Source organism: Cyprinodon tularosa, unplaced genomic scaffold, assembly GCF_016077235.1.
Source record: "Cyprinodon tularosa strain WSP-4 unplaced genomic scaffold, ASM1607723v1 ctg85, whole genome shotgun sequence".
In the NCBI taxonomy this organism is placed as follows: Eukaryota; Metazoa; Chordata; class Actinopteri; order Cyprinodontiformes; family Cyprinodontidae; genus Cyprinodon; species Cyprinodon tularosa.
In genome coordinates, this window is record NW_024039618.1 from 1,364,557 (window position 1) to 1,392,545 (window position 27,989).

The following is a 27,989-nucleotide window of genomic DNA, read 5'->3' on the forward strand; positions in this document are numbered from 1 at the left end:
TTATTTCCAAAAGGAACCCTACCCTGATCTTCAATTTCCATTCAAATTTACTCAAAACCATACTTAACAAGCACCCTACCGAATCTCCAATGTCGTTATCAGCTATAACTGCCCAAGTCCTACAGAATCCTTATCAAAATTGACTTGGCTTGTTCTTTAGGCCCATTTAGTTAAGAAACACTTTCCATTATTTGTTCGTGTGGAATGTATTTTTTTTCTGCTTTCTAAGGAGTTGGCCATTTCTAGTTATTTGTATATGTTTGTTGGATTTTAATTGACATACACACTTCTCGCTTTAAGTTTTTTTGCCCATGTCATCATATTAGTTAAATGCATAATTTTAGTACACTTAACTACTATTGTTGTGGTTTTATACAAATGCAGCTCAGTTTAGCAAACTGAGATATGTTAACTCTGTTATGTTCTTGCTGTTCCTATATTGGAGCACTCATTCCAAACTGATCAGCTCTTTGGGTACTGCTTCCTCCACTTGCAAGTCACTATCAATATGTTTTCTACTAGAAAAAAAGCATTTTGCTCTAGAGTACTGACAAAGCATTGTAGTTTGACTCTGACCAGCAGTGATTTTGCAGCTGTCATCACAGCAGCAGCCATGTTGGATCGGATCCAGTAACCAGTAAACCAAATCAATATATATATATATATATATATATATATATATATATATATATATATATATATATATATATATATATATATATATATATATATATATATATATATATATATATATATATATATATATATATATACATACATATATATATGAATACATATATATATGTATATATATATAAATACATATATATATATATATAGAGAGAGAGAGAGAGAGAGAGAGAGAGAGAGAGATTTGTGGGCATATTTGGATTCTATTTAAGTTTGTGAACAATTATCACCACATTAAAGAAGAAAAAGAATATTTGAGCTATAGAAACTTTAAATGTCTTATTTGACAAAATTACTTGTTTAAAATAAAAATGAGAAACATGTAAACGCCTTAAGTCCATGTACCCAACTATTGGCATTCAAACTTTGTCTGGAAAAATAAATGACAACTCATTGTTGGCCCTTTACAATAGATTAAATCTGATATCCAATTAGCAGTTCCCCCACTGACCTGACCAGATTGACAATCTATGAGCAGCAGTAGTCCTTGCTCTCTAACAAAAGGATTTTTCTTCAGAGATTCACTTCATTAGCCACACTAATATGAAGCAAAATGTTTATTCAAATGAGCTAAGATCATATCCAGTAAAATGAATGAGAAAAGGCTAAAATGAATTATGCTTGAGGAGAAAAATACATTAGAAATAATTACAAACTAAAGGAGGCTAAGGGATTAAAGGAAAAGTAATTTTCCCATCTTATTACTTTTATTTAGCACCATCAGTTGGCTGCTGGATATCATCAATGGGTATCGTTGAAGGAAGACTGTGTTTAAGATTTATCAGTGCAAATTTGATATCAGCAGGCATTTTGAGCACCTGATTGGATACAAATTGTTCTTTGAGAGGTTTGATTGGGCTTTGACTGAATTTTGAAAAGAATTATTTCCAAACTTCATGGTTGCTGGGAACTTCATTGTGTGACTCTACCAGTAACTGCCATTCATGGGAAGAATTTGAAATGTTTTTTGGTTGCTCTTAAATTAAGAGGCTTTTTTAGCTCTAACTGGGTTTTGTGGGATTGTGATAAACATTTTCTCCTCAAGTGACAGTCTGTCAGCCATCTCTGATCAGGAGGCAAATATGCAACAGAAATAACAACCACCTGTACGGTTTAACCCTTATTAATAGTATCCATCATCTTTCACCTTTCACCTTCCTTTAGCTGAAGGGTTATTACAAAGATTACTGTGAGATCATCCGTTTCCACCCAAGCCTGGTAGCTTTGGTATGGCTGTGATTGCGAAAAAAAAGAATGGAAAAAAAAAAAACATCTATCCTTTAATAAACAACATGCTGTGACCTCCAAACAAATACATTTTCAGCTTCATATTCAGTGTCTCTGATGCACCCTCATGTTTTACTACACAGATGATGAGATGCTAAAAAAAAGTCCAAGGCTATTCCCATAAAAAAAAACTTTACGAGATCAAATTTAGATTACTTTGGGTGTTTTTAAACCTTCTATAACAATATAGGAGTGTTCTAACTAGCAATAGGTTGGGAAATAAAAGTATGAGTAACTACTGGAAACTGAGAAAACCCTTTTACTTTAAGTAATTCTACCAGAAATAACTTATCTACATAAACAATAGATAAAATATCTAAAACATCCAGGTTGATACTTGAATGTAAGAAATCTTTTTAAAAGTCCACATGAAAACACATCCAGTGAGATCAGAGCGGGACTGTGAAATTCATGAAATCACATGAACTATTCAAACCAGATGTACATCCAAAGCAACTGTACTTCAAAAATTAATGTTCAACAGAATCTTCCACATAAAAGGTTATTTTTTTGAACTCCAGAATATTAGCATGATAGGAATTTGTGCTGAAGTTGCCGACTTAAAACAGATACTCCTCGCTTCCTTTTCCATCTGGAAATTGCTGAAGAAGTTTTTGTTTATTCTAATATGACTCCATTTAGGCTGATGTTGAAAGATAATTGGAAGAGTAAAAACACTAGCTAAATATATGAAAGAAGCGCATATTTAAGTTTTGTTGTTGTTCTGTTTATGTCTGTAGACAGTCTCAAAGGAAAGATAATCATATGACTAAACATGCCCATGGTCAGTCAGAAAATAACAGGCTGTTCACATGACATTTTCGCCTTGGATCATCCGTTGAGAAGGTTCCAAGAAAGCGTTACTGGGCTAGAAGAACAGAAGCAATATAGGCTGAGTGGAATGGAGCAGGCTCAAAAAAGAGCAATGTTTGGTGTAACCTACGAGTTAAGGTTTGAAGGAAGAGTTTAGTGAAAGATCAGTGGCTGTCATCTCAGAGAGGATTTTTTTCATCTTTATTCGACTTTATTTACAAGGAAAAATCTTGTTGAGAAATTATATTTTTAAGAGACCTTTTATGACACTGAGCTGATGTTCAACATCTGTCTTTACCCACCAGCCAAGTGACTATCCTAAGACACTCAAGTAAAAGTAAAAACTAGTCATCCAACAACTCACTCAAGTAAAATTTTTTTAAAGTATTTGGTAAAAAGGCTACTATAGTACTGAATACCTAAGCATCAGATTTTGTGTTTATAAATGATGCTAGAAAACAGATTTTATGTGCAAGTTCTGGCATTTTAGAGACTCAAATGCCTAAAAAATATAAATAATATCATGAATATAAAAGAACAGATTCGTGCAGAATAAATACTTTTATAAATATTCCAACATAAAACCAATCCTTACAATGAGAGCTGTATATACCTTAGGACAAGGCAACAACTTCCACTGTTAATATCTACTGTTTAGTGTATGTTTACCTGATTTTGGAATAGTTCAAATTACTCACAGAACAAAGTAGTCAGAGATTTTACTCAAGTAGCAGTATTCTTTACAAGAATAATACTTAAGTAAAAGTAAGTAAGTACGGCAGAGTAAAACTACTCCTAAAAGAATTTTTTTTTTTTTATTGTTACTCAAATAAATGTAATTGAGTAAATGTAGCTAATTACTACCCACCTCTGATGACAGGTGGTTGGAAAGACATCAGAAGAGGTACAGTACTGATTTTGCTTGTTTGGTTTCCAACATTGTGTCTAAGGTCCACACTTCCAGCTTGATAACTAAAACTTTTTAACCACAACTTTTTGTAACTATAACATTCTTTTACTTTTGCAATTATTCGAGAGCGGAAAGGTAACAGATCTGGAAGATAAACCCTTACATCTCCCTAACCTTAAAAACTTTTCATCTCATTCCGAAGGATCCCAAAGTGTTTGGGACCAAAAGGATGCATAATCCCAACGGCGAGTTCTGGGTCTGCCTGGTGTTTCTCCCTGTTGGTCGCTTGAACACAAATGACATGATGAGAGCAAACAATTAACATGTTATCCCTATTTTAATCAGCCCTAAAAGGACTGTTAAATCATTCATAATCCCCCATTAGCTCTAGGTATGGTCCCTGTCACATGCCTCTTCTGCCCACCTGAGGGCTGTCTCATTCCAGCGCTTGCACTACATTTATGATGTCCTCCCTGAGCTCCAGAGGTCATCCTGTCTTACCAGACTGGCTCCCAGACTATCTTAACTGGGAGCATCACTGGAGGTTTTGGTGGACACAGGGAACCCAACACCAGCGCCGCTGTTCGTTTTTTTTCCATAATGAATAAAGCAGCTGGACTTGCTTGGTAAAATCCAGGTTCCCCATGCTTAGTTTAAACTGGCAAACAGCAGATAGACGCTCCCTCTATCTGATGATGCTGTGAAGTAAAAAACGGAGGGAATGAAGCGTTATCACCAGCCATGTGAATGCTGGCGAAATATCAAGCAATAAACAACACATGAATGTGCTGGAAAAAAAGTTGGTATCCCATTCAGTTCAAATACACTATTAGGGAGGCTTCCTATAAACATCCAGAAAGCAACAGGCAGCTTATTTCATCTGCTTGTATCTGAAGGTTCTTTCTTTCAGTCATGATCTTATGATCTTTGGTTACAGTTTGAATTATGCCTGACAAATTCAATCAGACATGAATAGGTACATATGCATTAATTCAAGGACAGACACTACCCAGTGCCAATGGAAAACCAGGTGAACACGCAGCATGAATGCCTCTTTCTTTACTTCCAAATAAAAATAACCCAGACCTTAAATAAGTCATTTTAACAGGCACATTGACCATTTCAAGCAAAATAGCCAGCCTTTAACAGCCTGATCAGTGCATTACCAGGGGGCTTTGATGATTTCTACAAACATAAATTATGTAAACAAGTATGAGCGCATGATCTTTAAGAGCCCCGATCAGAGAGCAGGAGTCCTCTGAAGGACACTGAGACGGAGCGTGACGAAACTGTGATTAAACCCAGAGCAAGCGGGACGATCTGCAGACTGAGCAAGCGTAGAAAAGAGAGGACGTGACCATGGAAGGGGGTGACAGAGCGAGACGCCAAAATGAAGGAATGCAGAGATGGAGGGGATAGGAAAATAAAAGAGGCCTGCCAGACCTGGCAGAGGCTGGAGAAAGACGGAGAGCAGCTCAGAGCAGATAAACAGATCAAAAATGGTTTCAATGGGAATGTGGAGGTAATTTGGAAATGCCTGATAACCTATCAGAATTGTGGCTTTCAACAGGTAAATCTTGCTGAAATTGTAAATTGTTAAGTTGCATGGTCTTAGTTTTAAATCTATAAAAACAACTTAAGCTTTTTATGTTGTTGACAAACAAATTTAGCAAAGCAAGCTCTCTAAAATCAGTGTTTTATAAAGGCTACACTGTAATGTCATCTATCTAGGAAGAGGAAGCTCATTTTAGGGTACCAGGATGAAGAACTACAATAATCATAAAGTGACTGAGACCCAGCCTGGAACACCTATTTGTTTGAGTGCCATTTTGTATTTTCCTGCTCTCATCAAACAGCTCCAGGTAAACATTCGTCCTTGAAATAAAAGAAACAGGTACGGCAATTTGTCTTGTTCAGACAGTTGCAGCACAACAGCACTAAAGGCCCTCTAAAAAAAAAAAAAAGAAAAAAGAAAAGCAAAAGCTACAAATGTGCTGCTTCTGCTTACGAAACACCTCTTCCTCATTTTGCAACAATTCGCCAAATAAAGCCGGAGGCAGAGAACGGGAGGCCTGTGGGAGTCTGTTCTTCCAGTCGTTTAATCCTCTAGGGACACAGGAGGGAAAAAATCACTATCAGTGACATCAGTTTGCACCAGTGCTGCCTATCAGATAAGAAAACATTGTACATGCCAATCCTAAATCAATCAAGGTCACCTCCTTCCCCTGAGGTTCACTCGATCAGTTTAATTTATTATAAAATGTTAAAATGCTGCAAAGAACTGCATCCAAAATGTTTTTATTGAAAATGACCAGACAGTTTTTGGGATTTAAGAGTTCCCCAAGCCATGACCTTGATGTTTGTCTTTGGTTAGTTGTCCCACAGCACAGCCTGCTGGCCATCAACAAACACCATTTAGAATGTAGTAAAAACATTTCAAGTTTTACCTGAAAAAATACAGAATCACAACAAAAAACATAAAAGAGCAGCTGATTAATACCAACATACATGTATTTTCAGTTCCTTCTGGTAAGCTCATATTTCTAACTACTGCAGTTCAGACTAAGTAATTTGGTTCATGTTGGGTGATACTTTGGAAAAAGAAAAAAACACTATAATCAATGTCATTCCACAGTTAAAATAGCCACAAAAAGCCTGTAGATGAATCAACCTCTTATTGCTTAAAATGCTTATGACTTATTTAAAAAGATACAGCTAATTTCATTTAGACTAAATCCTCATAAGAGACTGAAAATAAGAAAATATAGTTGTTTTTAAACTAATTGCGCCTCAGTTAGTGACTTCTCTAAAATGTTTTAGGTTTTACTTTATTTAATATGACGTGTAACCAAACTCATAATACTGCATGATGTCCTGTTTCCCCAGGGTAATAAATATAAGGCCACATGACAACTCCTTCTCAGCCACTATTCAAAATGGGACAGATATGACTGCATCCTCTTCAATTAAAGCAGATGAGTGTAAGTTTACAGAAGTCAAGGGCATTCTTACACTTGCTTAAATCACCAATTGAAATATAGAAAAAGTTTAAATAATATTGATGAAGGGAGGGAGCCAGATAAAATGATTGAATAACCCCATTATTAAGTATATTATATCAGAAACATGGCTGACTTTAGGCTATTTTTTTCAGCATTTAATTCGCATATAAAAACAACATCTATGGAAACAACTACAAAGGAGCAAATGTTGCTTGCAATATTATATTAGGATGAAAGATAAACAAAAAAACACAAAATCAAATATTTTAATATGATAAGATTTTCATTCAGGATATGGATAAAAGGTTTTAATACATTCTGGCCGCCAAAATGATAAGATGTGTGCAGTCTGCAAAAGGAAATTATTATTTTATAAGTAAACAATGTCACAAAAGGTATATTTAGAAAAACAAACATAATAACCACCACTATTAAAAAAAGATAATTCCCCCAACACTTATATAAAAATAAATCATGATTTAAACTATATTTTAGCAATTTGAAATTGGGAAGATCAACCTTTTGGACCCTTTTTAGGACCTTCAAGTCTATCACACAAGCAGTCGTTTCCACTTCTTAAACCTCCATCTTGGGCTTCTGAGAAGAAGCTGGAGTACCAGCAGTTAAAATAGAAAGACCCTGGTTTACACTTCCCATCTTGTATCACCTAAAACCATTTGAATCCTTAAATTTGTTTAGAGCAGTCCTTCCCACCCCACCCAGGATAACACCTGCACAGAAACTGAGACTTCATTTGCTCTAAACTTTGGGCATCCATCTGCCCTAAAACACTGTAGTTTGTCCCTCCAGCTGGTTTCTTCTTGGACAGGATCTTCCATGACGTGGAGTCGAGGTGGAGGTAGGCCTTTGACTTTGGGTCTGCCCTCTGACATCTTCCCCTAGAGGAGCATAAAACCTGACTGCAGAGAGCAGCGGCTGATGTCACGTTGACCAGGTAGGGACCTAAAGTCTCATCAATATAGAATTTGACTGCTTCACAGGTAGCCTATACAACACAAACAGCACACAATTTAAAAAAAATCCTCAGTGTATTTAGTTACATGTGTCTTGTGGCATCAACTGACCAGATAAAACAATTAATATAAAGAAGGTGAGGTGGCATGTGATAAACAAAATAAACCAAATTTTTATGAGAGTAATTATGAGGGAGTAACCCAAGTCATATGGAACACTCAGGGTCCAAAGTTTTAGTTCTGACTGTATGTTTAGGTGTTTTAATACCTTTTTTTTTGTTTGTTTTACAGCCTAAGGAGGGTTCTCTTCCAGAATCTGGTGTTATTAACCTCCACTTGTCTTCAAGTCAACACTGACAGCATTACACCAGGATTCTCTAATATCATGCATTCTTAACAGGTGCCTTTATATCCATAAAAAAAAAAAAACAATAACTGACCTGAATTTGATCCCTACGTCTATCTAAAGTAAGGTTGAATTACTTCAGCTCTCTATAGAGTTATAACAGCCATCTTACCTTAGATTTATCAAAAGTATGGTCCCCCCAAAGCACCACCCCTGCAGCTCCTAAAGCGGTACTCTCTCCAACAGTGTAGATTAGATGCTCCTAAGGGATGAAAACATTTAATTTTTTTAATTTTTTAGATAAAGAAGAAATGTTTGAGGGTATTAACCCGTCACTAACCTTGGAAAGAAACTCCAAGGAGTAGGTGTAGACAATGCGGGCATAGGGAAAGATGGGTAGTTGGGAAGGGGTCACGTAATCCGCCGCTCTCAGGGCCTCCAAAATGCGGTGATGAACATAGAGAAGAACTTCCTCACCGAGGCCTCGCATTTCGACGCTCAAGTAGATGTCAGGGTAAAGAGCCGTGGAGGCGTTCCACAGCCAGAATAACTCATCGTTCCTTTTTATCTCCAAATCTGGACACTTCCCTGTGTAGTTTTCGCTCTTATTGTAATGGTTGTAGCAGTTGGGAAATCCATAAAATCCCCACAAACCATTTGGCCTCATTTTTTGTCCCAGTTTCTGGGTTTCCTCCATGAATTGCCTTCCAAATTGCTCAAACTCGACACGTGCTGCTGCCTCCACCTGAGCAGGAGTCCAATCTGGATGCCTGGACCTCACCAGTGCAATGGAGCCCTCCTTGTACACCTTTTTACTGTCCCAGTTTCTCTCCCACACAGGGCGCCAGCTCTCCCAGTCCACCACAGCCAGGCCTTGGAAGTCTCTTTTAGGGATGTAATGGTCTATATCTTCAGTGCTGACTCTGAGGTGTGTCTCTAAGCTGCTGTTCTGTGGAACCCCACCGTTGATGGCCTGGCCCTGGGCAGAGTACCTTGGGTACAACCCAAGCTTGTCAGTGTAAAAGATAGTGATGTTTTCACCCAAGAAGGTTTGATTCTGGTTCTGGACAATGCTAAACATCCCCAAGTCGAGATCCACTCCATACTTGGAGAGGCAGTTCTCAGTGGGGGCATTCCACACAGTGAGAAATGGCACCTGTGTAAAAGGAGAGGCAACCTGCAGCCCTGAAGTTAGACTGAGGAGACCAAAGACGAGCAGCACCTCCGGGTGAGAGGAACTCATGGCTAAAAAGGGGAACAAAAATTGCAAGAAATTTGCTAAATCATCAAAAACAAAATGTCAAATTAATGCTGCTGCACTCCTGCTTTAGAATGACGCAGTTTATGTTCAAGCATACATACAATAAGCGGTGAATTTGCAGTAAAACTTGTAGATATTTAACAGAAAAGAACTGCCATAATGGTATCCAATAGTATAAAATTAGGCAAAAAAAAAAAATTTGCATTTATCAAAGGAGCAGCCAAGAGTCCCATGGTAGGTCTGGAGGAGCTGCAGAGATCCGCAACTCAGGTGAAAACACTGAACACTGTAACAGCATGATGTAACATGATGATGGCATTATCATTGTCGTAGTTGTTCCTTAAAAAAACAGGACAGCTGTAAAAAGATGATGGATGGGTAGAACTCATTATAAGAGAATTCTGGAAGAGAAACCAGAAAGAAGCTGCAAAAACAAGCCTCTATAGCATAGAATTGTGTCCTGATAGATAGATAAATTAATCCTTATGGAAACACCAACGTTTCCTAGTCAAACTCCCAAACTAATTTCAAGGAAGATCTTGAGTGTTGTCTAAAAACATAAGTTGGGTTAGGCAAGAAATGAGAAATCAGGAAAGCAGCAAAAAGCCCCATTGTTACTCTGATTTAAAGCATGTGTAAGCATGTTCAGGTGTAAGAGGTAAGGCAAGAGTTTACACATACACTGAATTGCAAAAAAAACTTGGTAAGACTTGTAAACTGATTTAAAACAATGGATGATTTCATACACAGTGAAATAAGCATGTTTAGCAGAAAATCTATAGCTGACTTGTATTTGTATTGGAAAAAAACTTACCCAGTGAACAACCTTCAAGAGGTTCTAATTTGTGGTTTGCTCACCATAGGTCTCATGACCGGCTGGGACAGGGAGGGAAACAGCATGGAAAGGGGAAGTGAAAGAAGAAAACTGGAACCAATCCGACAAAAGCACAAGATTTCTACCAACAAATGAGAAGAGACATGCAAATCCTGTAAAAGCGGCCTTTTAAAGTCACAGGCAAGAAAAAAAACCAATCAAGCCATCCGGTTTCTGCTACAGCTTCTAATATAAACACATAAACATAACTAAAAACTGTTTATTGAAGCAACCTGGGGAGGTCACAGGGTCTGAGGAGACAATCAAGAAAGCCATAATGAACTCCTACACATCCAAATTCATATGTAAGCTTTGCTCAGCTCATTAAAGTAGTATAAATAACTTTTGGCTACCAGCACCCTGTAATTACAAAAGGACGGAGTAAGAGGCTGCTGCATGTCTGGGAATAGGCACGGACTTTCCTGATGAACAAGTCACAAAGACAACCTATAGACACTTCACTTTTATTAGCAAATTTCTAACTTTAATTATTACAAAAATCAGACCTAACATTGACGCTTCCAGTGATTTATATAAGAAACTACACAGGCTTAAGAAAAACACTTTATTTACAAAGACAATTCGGAAGAAAACAGCGTGTATTCTGACAGGTGTATAAGCTAAATTATTTTCCATTATTAACCACAAATGAAGTTCATGTACTGGGCTTTGGAGGTCAAGAAAACACACATACACTATCTCTAGTATAAAAAGGCATTAGTAGTCATGATTTAGAACTAGAAATCACTAAAAAATACATTCAAATAAATAGTATTACTCCATTGCCTGCATGAAAAACAGACACCAGAGAGTGGTCACATTGGGAAAAATAATTAAAAAAATCTAGCACTTCTGGTACGTTGTGCTCCAAGTTGATTTAAGTGCTTTATTTCCACACTGGCCACCCAGTAACAACTTTGGTTCTTCACTTCATTCAACACATTTAAAACAGAAGCCTCAGATCTCCGAGGGAAATGAAAAATCTGACACCTTGGGAAACAGTAACCAAGGTGGAAGCAGAGAGCATAATGTAAACAGTTTAATTTCCAGCGAGCCCTCTGCCGTTTAAAAAAACACTCATAATTTATAAACAGAAATCTCTTTTCAGTCCCATTGTTTATACTAGTTAGACTTTCTGTCAGGAAGGTTTTGCAGCAAAAAAAAATACTAATCCCTCTTGGTGACCGCATGTACTAATCTTAACATCTTCCAATTTTTCTTTTCAGTATTTATGGAAGATGTGGCATACATTTGCATTGTGTGCGTTTCACTTGGTTTCCCCTTAAAGGGGCATTTGCTATGTACTATTTGACATATCTCTAGTAGCTCTCTGTGGTGTCATGCAAAGGTTTTCAGAGTAAATTATAGCGCCAGGTTGGCTTATTTTTGTATTTCTGTTTTACATTTTGTTTTGTCTGCATTTGTTATTGCACTTTGTCTAATGTAATGAAGCAGAACAAGCCAGCAACACCAGCCAGAGGCGTGAGACGAAATAGGAAGAATTTAAGATCAAATGTAGAAAAAAGTGGAAAAAAAAATACTGCATGCCAAGGAGAAGACAACCGCAGTCCTGGGATGACAATAAGAACATTGGTGTTCACTAAAGTGAGAGCGTTGATATTTCACTAATGTTTTTCAATATCTGTCATTGTTCAAGTTTTAATTTGGTAATTTAAGCTGTGGACAGATGCCCTCCTACAATGTTTATGTCTGCTGATTGTACAAACTTTTTTGGGCTGTAAAAAAGACAAAGTATACATCATCAGGATTGTTATATTTAAAGATACTTTTATGGGGTTTTTTTTTGTTTTGTTTTTTATAGTCATAGTATGTGATCAATCCCCGTTAAAACTGCAACTAACTACTTTCAGAAGTCAGCAGGGTGTAATTTAATCTCTGTATACAGCGCTCACAGGTTTGGTGGAGAACAACAGTGACAAAATATCATAACGAACACCAAGAAAAAGCAGATTGGTCAGCGATATAGATGTGGTAAATTTTAAAGCAACTGTGTGATTAGAAAAAATATCCAAGATCTCTCCCAGCAGTATTCAAATAATTTTTAAAGGTAAAAAGTACTGCAAATCTACAGGAAAGTGTGGTGGCTTGCTTCTCTGTTGAAGCCATCATTCTGAAAAATAGATTTACATCTTAAATAAGAGAATATGTTGGTAGGAAACTATTAATAATGCTTGGAACTAATCTGGTCTTCATGGAAGAGTGGCAAAAAATATATTATCATAAGTCTTGTTTGTGGTTTTTTTAATCCTTACAAGTGACACAACAAACATGTGGAAGAGGACACTCCAACTGGGACTCTAGAAAAACATCCCCGCTATGGTAAAACATGGCACTGGCAGCATCATGCTGTGGGGATGATTTTGTTCACCAGGGTAAGTAAGTATTTAAGTTTATTGGAAAGTTGTAAATTCAAAGAGATGGTGGGAGAAAAAGCGTGTTGGAGGCTGTGGCAGGGGAAGATCTCCGTAAACAGTCAGTGAAAAACTATTTTATGTTGTCACAAAAAAATACTAATAAAATAGCCTCCTGTTTTTGGCACAGCAGAATGTGAAAATTAAATGAAATAAATAGGAAGTGTATTTGCAAATATGTGTTTGGCATTAACACAGGAGCACAAAGGCTATAAGAAACATTACACACAGCAACAATGGTGTTCTGGTTTTCGGCGCCGACCCTCTCTGGTGCAGAGGGTCGCTGTGATTACAAGCCTCCCCCTTAAAGCCCCTGTAGCACTGGCACTGAAAGTCTTTTTCAAAAAGTACTTTATCTGTATCTCCCAGCTCACCGATGACCGAATATTTGCCATTTTGTCTCTCGATTCTGTGTGTGACGGGGTTGAGGTGAAGGTAAACATCACTGTCAGGGTGTTTGCGCAGACAGCGGCCGTGGGAACCACACAGGGTTTGGCTGCAGAGCTCTGCTGCTGTGGAGACATTGAGGAGGTATGGACTCAGCGTGCCCTGGAGGTACTTGTTCAGGTCAGAGCAGGTGGTCTAAAGAGAGAGAAAACTATTTACATTTAATAGGCAGGGACATTTTAAATCATAACTATCAATCATCATTTCTTTACTCGCTATTAGGTTATCATAACAGAGATATTAAAAAGCAATAAAGTTCTGGAGCATAAGAAAATAAAATGACAAAAATCTAAAGAAAACATATATGAGGGATATGAGACAATAAAAAATCCAGAAAAATCCCATTGTAGGACTTTTAAATAACTTGTATGCAAATCAAGGTGGAAAATAAGTATTTGGTCAATAACAAAAGCTCAACTTATTACTCAATGCTTAGTGTTTTTGTCTTTTGAATTTAATGTTCATTTCTATAAAGTATTAATGAATAATATCAGGAAAAAAACTCTTATTTTTTGTTTTGGTGTATTTTTAAAGGGGGAAAAAGCTCTAGATAGACATCTAGATTAGTGAAGTGTGAATCTTTAATTTTAAACCTATCAACAAACTCACAGCCAAAATACACACAACGGATATATATATATATATATATATATATATATATATATATATATATATATATATATATATATATATATATATATATATATATATATATATATATATATATATATATATATATATATATATATAAACTTTGTATGTGATATCGTCTTCCTAAGCCCCCCAAATTATGCTCGAACCTCTGTCTATTGGAGCTAAGGCACTAAAAAATTTACATTTACTTTCCATAACAAGACCAGTGCAGGTCTTATGGTTATTACATTATTATTAGTATTGCTCTAGTATAATATTACATGCACAATTAGTGCATGTAATATTATACTAGATGCATGTTTTATCTGATTGCATGCCATGGTATCAAAATGTTTCTCCCTTGTGGTGCAACTATCACATAAAGAAAATGGCCACGCTGTAGGCATGTAGAAATCAAACATAAGAAATAATGAGACAATCTTCAATTAATATTGCACAATAAATGTTCACCCTGTATTCGTTTCCCTTAAAACTACAAGCAATGGAGACTTTGAGTTTTTCTGTATATGGTTATCAGAGATCAGGGAAAACATTTTGTTAGGTATTTAAATTTCTTTCCCAGAACAGATCAGTAAATCAAACATTTCTACTTGCTGTGTCACAGCTTGTAATCCAAAGCACAAAAAGTATGTCTGTGCCAAATGTTGCCCGTGCACAATCTTGGAAGAAGCCCCTCAGTTGATGGGTTTTACATTCAAGCCCTCTGTTCTGCTGGGTGAGCACAGATGTGCAAACAGCAGACATGAGGGAGGAGATAGAGATCTGAACTTTGCACAAGGTTTTTATAGCCCACATAACTGCAAGTTGTCCCAGACTGATGTCTACACACCCTCTAACTAAAAGCAGCCCCAAAACCATCCATAACACAGCAAAATAAGGAAAAGTGGCACAGGTAATCACTTCTTCATAATTCTATAGGTCTATGATTTCCTCCCTTTGAAATAAGTTTCCTGTTTCCACCTTTTGCAGCCATCACTAAAACTTTAAGGTTCCTTCAGACAACTTTCTTCTCTGTATCTGCAGAGCAGATGTCTTAGACTTCTAGTATTTACTTGAGCAACTTTTAGAATAATATGTACTATTAGGAGTAGTTTTACTTTACTGCACTCTTTTATGTTTAATATTCTTGGGAGAGTACAGCTACTCTTAGTTGAGTAAAATGTTACTCTACCCACACCAGAGTAAGTTTGGTTATCTGGAGATGATTATTGTCACTGGAAGTAATTTAGCCTTTGCTGACAATAATATGCTTTACCTGCTGGTATTAATTTTTATGTTGAAACATTTGATTTGGAAAAGTGTTTCTTTTGTTTGAATGTGTCATGTGGTAATCATTCCATATTATACTTTGGAACACCAGAATTTGCATATGAATCTCTCTTAAATCATTTGAAAAAAAAAAAAAAAAGATTTTATGAACAATTACTCAGTACTTGAGGAGCCATTTGATGAGGAACTGTTTACTTTTCATTTGATGATTACTTTCAATTTTTACTGGATGAACAAAAGTTAGTGCTACTCTTACTTCAGTATATTTGTTGGTATTCTATTGACCTGGAGCCCTGAGTTTCAAATTACTTCACATGTGAGAAACAGTCACAGGATCATTATCAAATCTCACAAAGAAAACAGTGTTGGGCAAAATTTTTAATAAATACTCAACTTTCTCACTTTTTGTAATATTACGGCTCTAAACTTGAATATATTCAATAAGGTTAATGTGATAAACCAAAGCAAAATAACCATAAAATAAAAGGGACATTGTAGATCATTTTAAAACTATCTTTAAACTAGAAAAGCACCCTGAGAGCGCAGACCTCCAAAAAGCAGCCAAAATTTAACCCATCCCCTTGGGGAGCAATGGGCTGTTGCATTATTTGTTCCACCAAGTAATGTTAAAGAATCCTTTAGGAAATTCCTGCATCCAAATTATGATGTGATGGATTGTCCCTTTGACTGAGATTTACATTTGGTAAAAATGTCATTAAAATCCGTTGATAACTTTTCAAGTTATCTTGATACAGACAGACAAACAAACCAACAAACACACAAACTTCATGAAAAAGCGGATGTAATAAAAATAAAACAACTGTGATATGGATCTGTCCCCTTTACTCCAATACCCCAATACCATAAATAAAGTGTTGTTAAAGGCACCCAGGGAACATGGCTGACACTTTATAGAGATATAGTTCTAAATATTTTATTTATAGTACGGCCTGGACTGAAATCTACTTCATAATTATGGCAAGACTTGAAAATGAAAGCCCATAAATTAATGAAATAGCAAAGCATTTCAAAAAAGAAAAACATTTTATGTATTTCATCCACTTCATCGTTGAATTCTGCTTTGAGTTGATCTGAAAAATAAAACTCCTTAAAAAGCGACTCACATGTGAGGTTGGAGGTATTGAGTGAGCGGATTATTACCTTGTTGGTTGTATATGTTGCATCTCCCCACAGGATAATCCCTGCTGCTCCCAGAGCAACACTCTCCCCAATGGTGGACACAAGGTCAAACTGAAAAGAGGATCCAGCTCTTAAAATGCACAAATCAACAAAACTGTTTCAAAATAAAAATAAAACTGTCATATAAGATTTTATTCATCCTCTTTCTATTTTTATGGGTAATGAGGCAGGTTTTCATCGTAACTAACACCCTTCCTGGCAGCTGATGTGTGACTGCTACCAAAACAGGAAAGGACTGTGGCTGCCGATAAGGAAAGCTGAACTGATGTAGTGCCACTTAGCATGAGTAGGATCTGTGATTGAAATACTTTTTGTTTTAAGGGATGAAAAAAGTGCCTAGTGTTAAGTTTCACTTACAGGACACTATAAAAGAGGATACAAAAAGTTTCTACATCTTAAATCAAACTTGTCAGCAAGAGAGGTTAAAAGGGGGCAGTGTCACCTCTGTCAGCTGTTCCAGGGAGTTGATGTAGGTGGGCCGGGTGTACACAAAGACAGGACGTGCCAGCCCATCGCCGGATGAAGCTAAACGCATCCCTTCCTTCACTCGGTTCCGCACAAACTGCCGTCCTGAGGAAGAGGAACGCAGCACTGTTCCCATGTATACGGAGGGAAAGAGGGCCGTGCTCTCAGACCACAGCCACCTCAGATGATCGTTGCGGGTCACTTCCACATCGGGGCAGCGGCCCGTGTAGCTGTCCAGAGAGCGTAGGTAGTCGTGGTTGTAGCAGTCTGGGAACAGGTAAAACCCCCACAGCTGGTTGGGTCTCAGGTGTTTAGCGTGCCTGAGCGTCTCAAGCATGAACTTCTTGGCAGACATCTCAAATTCCTGCTGGGCCACTTTTCCCACCTGCTCCTCAGACCATGTTGGGTTCTTCTGGCGCACCAGGTCACGAGAATGCTCGCGATAGATATTTTTGGCTCCCCAGTTTCGTATCCAGAGAGGCCGCCACTCTTCCCAGTCAATAACTGCTAAACCTACAGCCTCTTGGTTTGGTATGTAGTTATTAACACCTTTCTGCATTTCATTGAGGTGCTGAGAGAGAGAGACAACCTGCGGCAGCCCCCCACGCACTGGTCTTTCACCTCCCTCAAAGTAGGGGTACAAGCCCAGGCGGTCCTGATAGAATATGGTCAAGTTCTGCCTGACAAAGGCCTCATTTGGGGTGGCAACGATCTGGAACTGGTCCAGCTGGAAAGATACGCTGTGCCAGGGGCCACATTCCTGCGTTGGGACATTCCAGGCGAGGAGTAGGGGCTTTTGGGAGAACAGGGGCCATTTCGTGGGCTTCACTCCCAAAGCACAAAGACCATCCCACAGCAGAACCATCAGGAGTGGTACTCTCCAGTCACAGAAAGCCCAGTACAACATGTCTTTAGATGTGTCTCGACAGAACAGAGTGTCCCTCTAGAATTTAGAAAGGAGAATTTAGGGTTAGAAATTCCTGAAGTGGAGGCCATTTCTCTACATACATTGTTTGCAACACAGCATCACATACTGTTTTATATCTAACAGAGCTAACAGAGTAAAATAAAAGGGAGTTTTCAGATTATGTATTTATTTAAAAATGGGAAAACTAACCTTTTTTTTTTCCAGAGAAAGAACATAATTCTTTAAATTACATGTAATTACCCACTTGTTTAGAAATAGGTTTAAGGGGCAAAACTGTTATATAGGGCACAAAGGGGAAGTCCTTCAGTAAAAATGTATCTGCATATAGTGTTCGGACTGAAAGATTCACATTTTAATAAAAAGCACTTTAAAGGACAAGTTAATTACTAGTACATTATATTTAAATATGAAAATAGGAATCGTACCAAATTTAGTGTACAATAACATCCAAACTTGTGAAAGTAAAACTTTTTTTACTGAATGGGAACATATTCAGACTGTGTGCTTTTGCAGTTCTTTAGTGTGTAGAAAAAAGGTTAGAAAAGCAAACTTGAGAAAACAAAAAACATCCACATATCTTCCACTCATACAAAAAAATACTTTGCAAATCTATTGCCTTTAACGCACACACACACACACACACACACACACACACACACACATATATATATATATATATATATATATATATATATATATATATATATATATATATATATATATATATATATATATATATATATATATATATATATATATATATATATATATATATATATATTTGATTTTTAGAACAGTGTGAACTTCAACAACAGCCAGTAAAGGACTAGTTTGCATGCAGATGGATGAACCTACCTTTAACAGAAAACTGGGGAATCATTCCCATAAAAACACAGAAACTTCAAACACGTTTTAGCGTCTCAACAAAAAATAACAATTTTGCTAGCACTGGAGAAAAAAAAAAGAAACTTATAAAGTAGAACCAGTGCTGTATCATGTTAGTTCAGCTCCCCCTGTCCTCCCACGGCCACTACAGCGGGGCTGAAGTGAACTTACCCCCCGCGATGTTGTCATTTCAAACTCCTTCTTCAGTCAGAACAGATCAACCCATTTCCAGGATGTTCCATTCTGGTCGGGAAAGGGGGGTGCCTCTCCGGACATCCTAATAACTCAGCAAGCGCCATTAACGACTTCATTACAACAGGGTTACTTCATGTTGCAGCTCCTCTCTCTGATGAGTCGGAGCAAGGACCTCAATCTGGTCGTTTTATTATTAGCCTTGTGTTTTATTCTAAAAAACAGTCATGATATCCCTGTTTAGTCCGCAATGTTTCAGTCCGACAAGTTGTCCAGCAGGAGCGCTGAAACAGATACACTAACCACCAAGATCCGCGCCAGGACAGCTTGCCATGTCCTAAAATAAATTCACTAATGACATTTCAGAAACATTATATCCATCAGTGCACATGGGAACAGTTGACTCCTGAGTTTTAACGCTTAAACTGAACGATTTAGATACTTCTAAACAAATGGGTTAGCCATGAATAATAATGTTGTGTTCTGACAAACTGTAAATTGTTACAATCTACTTAGTTTATTAAGGTAGAAACGTTCATTTAATAATGTAAAAACGACAAATCTGAGCTGTCTATATTTCTTAACTACTAGGGCCACTGAAAAAATAAAAAAAAGTGATTTTTTACTCATTTTTCAATATTATTTCAGTTTAATATGGAAAAAAAGTCAGAATTCTGACTTTTTTTTATCAGAATTCTGACTTTAATCTTAGAATTCAGATTTTTTTTCTTAGAATTCTTTCTTTTTTTCTCAGACCTGTGACTTAAATCTTAGAATTCTGGCTTTAATCTCAGAATTCTGACTTTTTTCTCAGACTTCTGACTCCAATCTTAGAATTCTGATTTCAATATTAGAATTAGAATTGAAGGCGACATTTTAAAGGGAAAAATCTGTTACGGTCTCTTCTTCAGGGCCGTGCAGAGACCACTGAAGGGGCAGGTGCTCAAAAAAAAAGGGCACATCTTATCACATTTTAGGACAGAATATTAACAAAGTCACATAGCTTTCAGAGTTTAATGAACAATGATAAATTACAAAATTGTGCGACATACAATCAAAGCCAAGGGAAATCTCTACATAGAACATAGAACTATGCATATGTAAAATATTTTAATAGTAATTTCTTTCTGCAGGTCTGTTTTGTTATAGGAAAGTATTACAATATTCAAACCTGCAATTTAGCCAATCAATCAAGCCAAGGTCAGAGCTGGACCACCAGACATATTTTGTCTTTACAGAATTAAACTGTTAAAAATGCATACAAGGGCACAATGCAACCTTTTAGTGTACTGTAATCTATAAAAAAGAATGTCTGCCTGGTTTGCTGTACTGACAGTGGAGATGGAGACGGTCCATTCAGAAAAGCAGAGCTGCTGCATCAAACTTTAACTAGAACTGCAGAAAAAAAAGAACAAAACAAACATTTTATTAATGCATGTCACCATGAGAAAAGCCTACTCTGTTTGTGTCTTAGTGTATTTTGTAAGTACCTATATACATTTTCTTCAATCTTTCCTCTTCGTTTTTTCTTGTCAGTTTCTCTTTTCTTTTTTTCCTCATTGTCTCATCTTTTCTGTGTTGAGTGAAGGTCAATGTCTTATTTATTTGAGTCTCTTGCCTTTCTTTTCCCCCCAAACTAAATCCAAGATTATGATCCAAAAATTATTTTCCGTCATGGTGATTTAACTGTTTAAAAACAAATTTCCAACTTTTAAGCATTTTTGCTATTTTTGTTCTCTTTTGTTCACAGCAGCAGTTTTCTGTTAGCCATGTCTTTAAAAATGTTAATAACCTCACTGTGAATGATTGGCACATCCTTCTTGATTGCCAACAAAAGAAGGTCTGACAACCGATCCTCCTTGCATAAGCTGCGTAGTTTTGTTTTCACCAGCTTCATACATTATATCTATCATATCTATCATGGTAGTTCTGGATGAGTTCTCCTTTAAGATACATTTACCTAACGCTAGAATAAATGAAATGTACATCATGCAGCAAAGGAAATTAGAAAATCAGACATATATCCATTATGGAGATGATAGGTTTTTGACGGGTGATGTGCCCCTATTGCATAAGTAATACTGAAGAATGTCCTATTATCATTAACGACACAGGGAAGCTTTTTAGTTATCTTGCTTTGCTAGCAAAGTCATTAGCTAGCAGCTAGCTCATAGCACAAGAACAACAGCCTAATGTCTGTATGATAAAAATACTGAATCGATAGATAAGAACAGCTTTTCCTCACCTGGCTGTCTCCTCCCGCTCAGTAGTTCTTCAGAGAAAGGCGCGCCGCGTCCTATACTTTCCTCCGTTTAAACCGCTACTCTTTGCAAAAGTAGAGAAATTATACAACGTTCAAAGTTTTCCATTGTCTGACAAGTAGGAAGCCTACTCCAGTATTTTCACCAAAAATTATGTTTTTTAATTCACAAAAAAACTGTTCTATAATCATTACAGAACATTTTTTTGTGAATTAAAAAACATAATTTTCAATGTAAAAGACTAAAAGCACAGAGTAAACAGTGTTTTAGATCAAACAATACTGCATCATCCATGGGGCTCATGGTTTCACTTACATCTCTATTCAGGTGGATATTGGAGAGGCGGAGCAGACTGAAGACATAGCCATCCGTCCGATCATGGTTGATCTTGCTTAGGGCCAAATGAGCAGCGGCCACAGTGTAATGTGGAATATTCGCTACCTTTAGCTCCGCAGTTAGCCGCCTTATCTGACTGTGCGAGAGGCAAGTGCGTCGTCACCGGCAAAAGGTCAAAGGTAACAATGTGACCGGAGGGCTTATTGTATTGTTTTTCTTGCCAAAAAAAAAATATAATAATAATAATTTCAGTACATGTGTCAAATAAAAAAAATTAAAATAAATAAAAAAAATAAATAAATAAAAAAGGGACCAAAAGGGCACATTGGGATCATGGAGCAAAAGGGGCAGGTGCTCAAGCCCCCTTAGCCCCCCCCTCTGCACGTGCCTGCTCTTCTTTAAGTGCAGGTCATAGTATCACATTCCAAAAAAATTATTAAAAAAAATAAAGAAAACGTTCTTTTAAAAAAGGGTAATTGTACTTGGTTTGAACTAATAATAATTAGTTTCAATAAATAATGATGATGATTTGCCAAAGGAATTAGTATATTAACTGTTAAAAATAAGATAATCAATATTAATTAGATAAACAATGTGTACTTAAGTTTTTTTTCTTATTTTAAACATAAATCATCTTATTCAGATGGCAAATTACCTAACTTACCTGCTGAAATCATGGGAAAATACATTTATTTAAAAATAAATGTATATATATTTCAATTTTTTTGCAGTGTATGTTTTCAGCACAAGAGTCATGTCCACCTCTGGCCTCCGTCTAGGACCCCCAATGTATCCAACCTTTTACAATCGTACCACCTGTGTTACAAAATGTGTGTAACTGTTTTAATTTGTGCTCAAAATGTGCTGAACAAAAATAACACCAAGTTTTGGACCAGAGTCAGTCACTTCATTTGGATAGGATTAAACTGATTTCAGATTAAGTAAAAAAAAACGTGGTGATATTTTTGATCAGGACCTGTCATTTAAATCCCTTATCAAATAGTTTTCCAGAATTTGCTTCTTTCATCTGCGCAATATTGCAAAAATTAGAATCCTCTCCAGAGGTGATGCTGAGAAACTAGTCCATGCATTTGTTACTTCAAGGTTGGGCTATTGTAATTCGTTACTATCAGGAAGTCCACAAACTGTAGCTAAAAGCCTTCAGCTGATCCAAAATGCTGCAGCCAGAGTTCTAATGAAAAAAAGAGATCACATCGCTGCCATCAACACCTTTGTTTATAGATGTTGGAGATCTGCATGTTTTTCAGTGGAGTCCTGTTTCTATGACCGTGACTGGCTGGATGTGCTCTCTTCATCTTCTGACATGGGAGCTGGCTCGGAGCTTGTCTGCCTGGCTGTGTGTTTCCTGGATGGGGCCGCCTTTTACAGCTGCTTTTTGTATCTCTGCTTCTGTCTCCTTGAACTACAGTCGGCCTCTGCAGATGGCCGCTCACACTGAGCCTGGTTCTGCTGGAGGTTTCTTCCTGTTAAAAAGGAGTTTTTCCTCTCCACTGTCGCAACAAGCATGCTTAGTGTGAGGGATTGCCTTTGAGTCAACAATCGATGCAATCAACTGGGTTTCCTTAGATAGAAACTTTGAATCAATTTGACTGTATGATCTAATGAACTGTAAAGTGCCTTGAAATGACATGTGTTGTGAATTGGCGCTATATAAATAAACTGAATTGAATTGAATTTAAACACAGAGCAATAAATAGGTGTTTTACCATGGTCATACAGGTAATATTTTACAGTAAACAAGTTAAATTAAACAGTTTATTTACAGTTTATATATTTATATAGCGCCAATTTATAACACATGTCATCTCAAGAAGCAGAGACGGTTCAAAGTTTTCTTTCTAAGGGAAACCAGATGATTGATGCAATGTGAAAAATATAGTCCCTCTTTGACTGCACGCTTGGAAACATGCATTAACACAATTCACACTGCTTCCTTCTAATTGAATACAAATAATCAAAGCCTTTATTCTCACCACAAACAATTAAAGATTAAAAACTGGTTAGAGGCTGTTAAAAAAATAAAAACTTTATTAACATCTCATAACTGCTGCTCTTAAATAATCATTGGTTAAGTTTCCTCACTGCTTTTGTAAGCATTTAATAATTTGCGAGACCACCTCAAAGCCATCTACAGTCCTATTCAATAAATAGATAAGTTTTAATGAGGCCAGTTTGTCAGCTTAAAACCCTTTTTAGATAGCAAATTAAAAGTTCTTTATCAAACAAAAAGGCTTAATGACAACAGTTTGTAGGGGTTTTATCTATATGATGTGTTGCACTTAGTTAATTGAGTTACTGAAATAGATTCACTTCAATAATATTCTAATTGAGTGAATATAAAAGAATGTAAACAGGCTAAATGTATTTAAATATTGTTGTATGTCTCTCAATGCTGTATAAATACTTAACAAATAAATCATAACATGCATTTTATGAGTATTACATTCAGTTTTGTATTTCCTTAAATGATGCTCAAAGTCACCCTATTGGGGTTCTGTGATGTGACTAATTTGGAACACAACAAGCAGTTGAAACAACTAGAAACAAAGAGGATCTTAGATTTCCATATGATGTTTCTTATTTCAGTATGGTTAACAGGGCAGTAGGACAGCTGCATCCATACTGAAATGTGTTGCAAGGGGGTTGGGAGTGGTTTGGGTACAGAAATAGGGGCTAACCCAGGGAGCAACTGATGCAAAAACCATAGGAGAGTCCCCTCCACACTCTTTGGCAACCCTTTTATTGTATAGGCATCCCATATCATTAAAAAACAAAAAGAAAAGGCTATAATTTGAAGTTATTTATGAAATTGAGCAAAAAAAAAAAACATCCATCATTTATACCCTAATCAGGTCACCAGTACATTACAGCAGACATATAGGACAGACAACCATGTATTTACACACTCACACCTAAGGGTAAATTAGAGAGAATAGTTAAACTAACAGTCATGCATTTGGACTGTGGGAGGAGGTTGGAGTATTTGGAAAAAAATTATTTATGCATGGAGAGAAAAACATTCAAAACTGCTTCCAGAAAGATCCCAGACTGGGATTAAATGTAGCACTTCTCACAAATCCTGCACCACCTCAAAGTTTGTTGGTAGTTTTTAAGTAGATCAGAATTTATTTTTTTCTATTTTTTTATTATTCTGAGATTCAATGGATCATTTCTCCCAAAAAGGGAAGAGATAAAGAAAGAAGGCTATTAAAGAATATTAATATGTGTACATGCATCAGAAATTACACTCAGCCTTTTTTCCTGCCCTACTCTGAACATTTCTCTTCCAAATTCTGCTTTGTGGTAGATGACTAGCCACAGTAATTACCTTTAAATCATCTTACTTCAAATAAATCTATGCCTAAACAAATTTTACGTTTATCTAATGTATGTTTTAATATTAATACTATTCAGAAATAAATTGCATGGTATCAAAATAGCAGTTGCTTCCCATCCAGTTAATATTAGACTATTCTGTCACCTTACCTCATCTTATTCTTTCTCTCTTTCCTCAGCATTGATTGACATGAACTTTGTGTCAAGGAGGTTTGAAAAATATAGTATATGTATATATATATATATATATATATATATATATATATATATATATATATATATATATATATATATATATATATATATATATATATATATATATATATATATATATATACACAGCCTATGTCTCTCACAGTAGACATGCACCTCTGATTACAATTTCAGACCTCTCCATGATAAGTGGGAAAACATGCAAAATAGTTTGTGTTTAAATACTTACTTTACTCACTCTAGTTATCCTTCTCAGCACATTATCACACATTAAAAAGCATAAACACAGACACATGCATGTAGAACCACCTGTCCCTGCTCTAACCTGATTAAATGTATAATGAGGTAAAAATACTGTTATGTGGTTTGTTTTATACTAATAGGCACGGTTGCTATAGCTGTTACAAACGTTCGCCTTTCTTTCCGCCATGATCAAATCTCATGTCCGGGCTAAACTAGGTGATCTTGATACATGCGAACTACAGAAACTAAAAGCAAGCTGATAAACCAAATAGATTTAAAGCTCTAGAATCATCTTGCCTCCTTTCTTGAAGGGAGGTAATACAATTGTGCATGCTCAGTATGGGTTTTCTCACTCCAGCTTGTTTCTGGTTGCAGAAAATTGAAATCTTAATGTCTGTCTTCCCCATAGAAAATAGCGACTGGAAATGACAGTCTGACCACCATTGTGGCGCCTCGCTGGTTGGCTTTTTGATCTTCAATTCCAAGCTTGGAAATTCTGCATGCCCCAAAGATTAGATTTGCTAACAGTGGATAGATATGATTAAACTTAAACTCCTCCTTTAGTAGACAAATTTAAGAGGCGGTGATGCAAACATTGTGAAAAGGGGAAATAAAAGAAAATTGAGACATGTGGGCCTCTAAAATTCAATAAGTGTCTTTGCAACATTCAAAAATAGTATTGAAGCTATATTTTTATTATCATTCAGCCCTACATTTGTTCTCACCCAGACATGTCCATGACAACAGGAACAATATCAGACTATGCAATAGGATAAAGGAGGTAAAGGAATACATTTCCAGAGCTGACAGTTTGACATTACAGCACATTATTAGATACTTTCACAAGAAAATGTGCTTTGGTTAGATTAAACTAATATAGAACTTTCTGATAAGAAGTACTTTAGCTGGGTTTGGGGTGAACCAGCTGAATACTTGGAAAAGTAGCTAATTTCCACTGTTAAGGTATGGAGGAGAATCTGTCATGCTAGTGGGGCCCTCTAACCTATAACATCCCAAAGATATTTGAATGTTTCGTGTGCCCTAAAGTGTTGATGTACCAGTGTTTTCAATTCCACCAAAAAAATGTTACACCAAAGTCTCTGAAAACCCACATCTGTTCACATAAAGAAGGGAAGTAAAACTCCAGCCGTATCCTTTCAGTGCAGTAAAGCTTCAGATGCCTTAGATCAAACTACAAGGAATTAAACTGCACTTGAAGCTTGTAAGACTCAACTGGCAGCAGCAATGAAAGTAAAGCTTAAACCTACCACCACACAAGTTACAAATAATCATGTTATGTATTTAAAATATAGACATTAATACAAATAGGGATTCTTTTTAGTCAAGGGAAGATTTGCATGGAAGTCATTTTTGTTCTTCAAACCTCTTTTCACGGCTATTTTGGTACTTAAGTGAAAAACTGTAATGGTTTTTTCCACCCGTGCTTTGAGCACACTTTAGACAGTTGGCACACAAGGCATCTGGTATGCAGATGTCACTGCTGTCTGCCGGCGTATGATGACAACCAGGGGCAATGACTCATTGAAGTACCAAAGTACCACATGCTGTCCTGTTGCCAAGTACAGCAGATATGGATGTGGAAAGATGACGCTTGAAACCATGCACAGAAAGAGAATTAAACAAAGCCTCTCTGGCTCTATGTTTTATGAGTCTGTAGCTTCTACGGATTGGATGAAATGCAAAGTTATCCTATAACATGGAAGTTTAACTTGCACATGTGAACTGAAAGATGTCTGAACACATGACCAGGTTAACTGATGCAGGAAGGTGCCTTTTTTCCTTGTCAGGGTCAGATCCGCTGCTTATCCTCCAAGCTCTGCTGACTCACCTCACCATGTTGACACTTTGTCCTGCGCCTTTTTTTCTCTCTCTACAGAGGGGTTAAGGAAAATCTAGAAAGCTGGCTACTCATGAATGAGGAAAAAGAGTGAGGAAAGGTAGGGAGAGAAACAGAGAATTAGCTCAGTTTTCCTCTTGTGTCAGCTTCCTTTTGACTTCGAGCTCCTGAACTTTACATCAGCATGATCGAGTGAGCGCCAGGAAGTAAAAAACAATAGGAGGGAAAATGGAAGCACACAGTGCCACTGTTGCTTCTTTCCTAAACACTCTTTAATCACTTGGGCTTTAGGGTAATCCTGAATGTAAAACTCTCACTAGAGCTCATACATTTCGGCCTATTAACAAACACTTTGATTAACTGCAAGTTTGTTTTTTTTTATAAAGTCGTTGTTTTGTTTTTTAATGTTTGCATCTAAAAGTTTGCTTATTGGCCTTTAAAGGATAGTTCCCCTTTAAACTTAAGAACCTTTGTCTGGCTGCAACAACTTATACCTGTCACCTGTTCTCTAAATTCTCTTTTATCACTGTGGAGGAATGTTTTCTTTTTTGCTTTTTGTTATTTGTAGGATTGTTTCATTTAGTCACATTTGAGCATTTTTTAGCATGAAGATCTGATTGAAACCCAAACTTTGACTTGGACAATTTACAATCTTCCCTGTGCTTTCTTCATTTTTTGGCATTAAGAAGTGGGCTTGCTGGTGTCCATTGGATTAGACTAGGGTTAAAACAATTAATCGGATTAATTGCGATTAATCAATTATTGAAATAATCATCAACTAATTTAGTAATCGATTAATTGCTAAATGGAATATAGAGACAGACATACCCTTAGCTGACAGAGCTCACTTAGAGCAGTATGTATAGCAAGATTGTAAAATAATACATAAATATTTTGCATTTCAGATAGAAAAACTTTTCGGTCTGTCAGTCTGCTCTATCCAGAACTCCTCAAGTGGAAGTGGAAGAGTTTTAATTTAACCTTTTTTATTATTGTAAAAGTCTTCTTTAAGGAACCTTTGGCTATCTGATTATTAATCGATTAATCGAAAAAATTATCAACAGATTAATCGATTTGTAAATAATCGTTAAT

The 27,989-nt window shown here is 36.6% G+C and overlaps 2 protein-coding genes across 2 annotated transcripts; both read right to left on the reverse strand.

The window, feature by feature from the left end:
- Positions 1-5,982: 5,982 nt before the first annotated feature.
- hyal1 (hyaluronidase 1) lies at positions 5,983-10,198 on the reverse strand. Its single transcript, XM_038272936.1, is given in 5 exon segments — positions 5,983-7,708; positions 8,195-8,284; positions 8,363-9,267; positions 10,098-10,138; positions 10,140-10,198. Coding segments are annotated over 5 exon segments (1,401 nt in total). The 5' UTR covers positions 10,184-10,198; the 3' UTR covers positions 5,983-7,387.
- An 815-nt stretch (positions 10,199-11,013) lies between these two features.
- Positions 11,014-18,619, reverse strand: hyal2a (hyaluronidase 2a). Its single transcript, XM_038273002.1, has 4 exons — positions 18,408-18,619; positions 16,602-17,567; positions 16,121-16,210; positions 11,014-13,171 (listed from the first exon to the last, which is right to left on the reverse strand). Exons 2-4 carry the CDS (start codon positions 17,529-17,531, stop codon positions 12,779-12,781), a joined length of 1,413 nt encoding a protein of 470 aa, XP_038128930.1. The 5' UTR covers positions 17,532-17,567; positions 18,408-18,619; the 3' UTR covers positions 11,014-12,778.
- Positions 18,620-27,989: the final 9,370 nt, after the last annotated feature.